This window comes from Arachis ipaensis, chromosome B08 (assembly GCF_000816755.2).
Source record: "Arachis ipaensis cultivar K30076 chromosome B08, Araip1.1, whole genome shotgun sequence".
Lineage (NCBI taxonomy): Eukaryota > Viridiplantae > Streptophyta > Magnoliopsida > Fabales > Fabaceae > Arachis > Arachis ipaensis.
In genome coordinates this window covers 96,972,733-96,974,936 of record NC_029792.2, presented here as the reverse complement: position 1 = coordinate 96,974,936, position 2,204 = coordinate 96,972,733, and the positions used below count along the sequence as shown (strand labels likewise).

Genomic DNA, 2,204 nt, shown 5'->3' with positions numbered 1-2,204 from the left:
GTACAAACTACACATTATATATGAAGTATCTTTTAGTCTTTGTTTATATTTTTTTGAAAGGTAAATTTTTGGCCTTTTTAAATATGTTGTGGTATTTTAGTCTCTTTAAATATATTTTTGTAATTTTATTAGTATATTTGTATAGAGACAACTGTGAGAAAAACACGAGGACCTACGCAGTGCTTGAAGATTCATGTAAGACAGTTGGAAGATAAAGAAGAAATTACTCTAGATATTGAAGGAGAGGCAATTGGTCCTACTGATGAAGATGTAAACAACTTGAGCAAATTTTTGGGCACGGTGGCAAGAAATTCAGATTTTTGTCCATTAATTTACACAAATTAGAAGGGGATTAAGGATAAAGAGGTTATTTGGGAATATGTTCAAGTGAGAATATTAGTCTTGTTTTTTTTTAAAAACTTAAGAAAACATGCACATATATTTTATCCTTACTATCAAATAATATTTGTATTTTGTAGGCTAAATTCAATATTCCAATTCAAGGAAAAAAGATGGTGCTTGCTCGTGTCAATGACAATTGGAGACGGTATAAGACCACAATCAAGCAAACTCACTTTTTGCCATACAAATGTATTAATGAGATGCTGAAAAATCGTCCTAAAAGCATACCTGAGAGTCATTTTCGAAAGTTGATTGCTTATTGGAGAACTGAGAAAGTTAAGGTAAGCTATGTGAAACCTAGTTTAATTATTTATGCAATTATATTATATACATTTATGACCGAAAAGTGATGACTTTTTTATAATATTTGTCTCTTGCTATGTAGAAAATGTCTGCGCAAAATAAGAAAAATAGGGCACAACAGAAATTTGTGCATCGGAAGGAGCCAATAAATTTTGCAAGAATATACGTGCAAGATTGGTACAATTTTTAAACCTTGTATATTTGTGTCTCTTGCAGTATGTGTCTTTGAGTATCAAGTATATGTTGATTTAAGAAACTAAACTTATTTTAACTCTATATAAATGCTATTGGAACTGAACTTACAGGCTGCTTCTAAGGAAAATAATGAATCACCTACTCAAGCAGAAATGTTTGTTGAGACTCGCCAAAACATAAAGGGCAAATCATTGGATGAAGACACTTTGGATGTTATTGTAAGTATTGGGAGTTAATTTAGGTAAAATAGGTTATGGTTTCTTGTGCCCTGATGATATTCTTAATTTGTAGTATTTGCTTGGATATTGTCAATATATATTTTTAGTCCAATTGTTTAATTAGTTACATTATTTTTTTTATTATTCTTATTTTTCTTTAAATTAACATAGGCACATCTACAAGCTGAGAATAAAAAGTCTAAAGAATCGGCAATTAGAGCTTTCCAATCCATATTTGGGAAAGAGAAGGCAGGGCGAGTGCGATACCACGGAAGAGTTACCACACCAACTTTGTTGAAGAAAAATGAAGAAATTGCCACCCTTAAGCAGCAACATGCAGCTGAAAAAGCAACATTAGAGGGTAAGGTTGATGTGATGCAAAAAGAAGTAGATGAACTAAAGTCTCTTGTTAGGATAATGCTGCAACAAAAAAGCTCAGGAGTGGACCTTGAGATTTTAGCTGCTCAACTAGGAAGCACTCCAGGCAGTCCGAACAATGATGCTAATGAGAAGGTATTATTTGTTATAAAACTTGCTATAAGTGATCATATTTTAAATAATTGTTGATTTATGTTGAAATTGATTCAATCGTTTTTTGTATCCAAATAGAAGAATGTTTTATATACCTCTATCTTCTCTCTCAAATATTTTCTTAGCAAACATTATTAGTATTAGAAATGTGTAATTTTATATTTTATTTACTATTTTTTGTTTTGTTTACAGGAAAATCATGTTGAAGGGGAAATCGAACTTAATTAAGGTCACAAATTTTGAAGTGCAAATGTTAGAGAGTAAAAGTCATGAATTTGTGGACATGATGATGATAAACCTCCTTGTTACTTAGCTTTTTCAACTCTCTTTTGTTATTATATTTTTTGCAAATTTAGATGATATAGTTCCAGGTTGTTATGGTTTAGGCTAGTATTATGGTATTTTGAAAAATGATGATAATACAATTAGAAGTAATTATGACTTAGACTAGTATTATGGCATTTTGCAATGATGATGTAATGTAAGATTGTGGATTTTACATAATACTTTATATATCATATTTGATGGTAAATGTTCAATTACTTCTTTTTAATA

The 2,204-nt window shown here is 30.3% G+C and overlaps 1 protein-coding gene across 1 annotated transcript in view; it reads left to right on the top strand.

Annotated features, from left to right (window-relative positions):
* Positions 1-1,877, top strand: part of LOC107611202 — a 3,127-nt gene extending 1,250 nt beyond the window's left edge. Inside the window, exons 2-6 of the mRNA XM_016313157.1 lie at positions 146-270; positions 480-683; positions 1,011-1,118; positions 1,290-1,631; positions 1,842-1,877. Coding sequence (XP_016168643.1) covers positions 146-270; positions 480-683; positions 1,011-1,118; positions 1,290-1,631; positions 1,842-1,877 — 815 coding nt within the window. The remainder of the gene's footprint in view (positions 1-145; positions 271-479; positions 684-1,010; positions 1,119-1,289; positions 1,632-1,841) is intronic.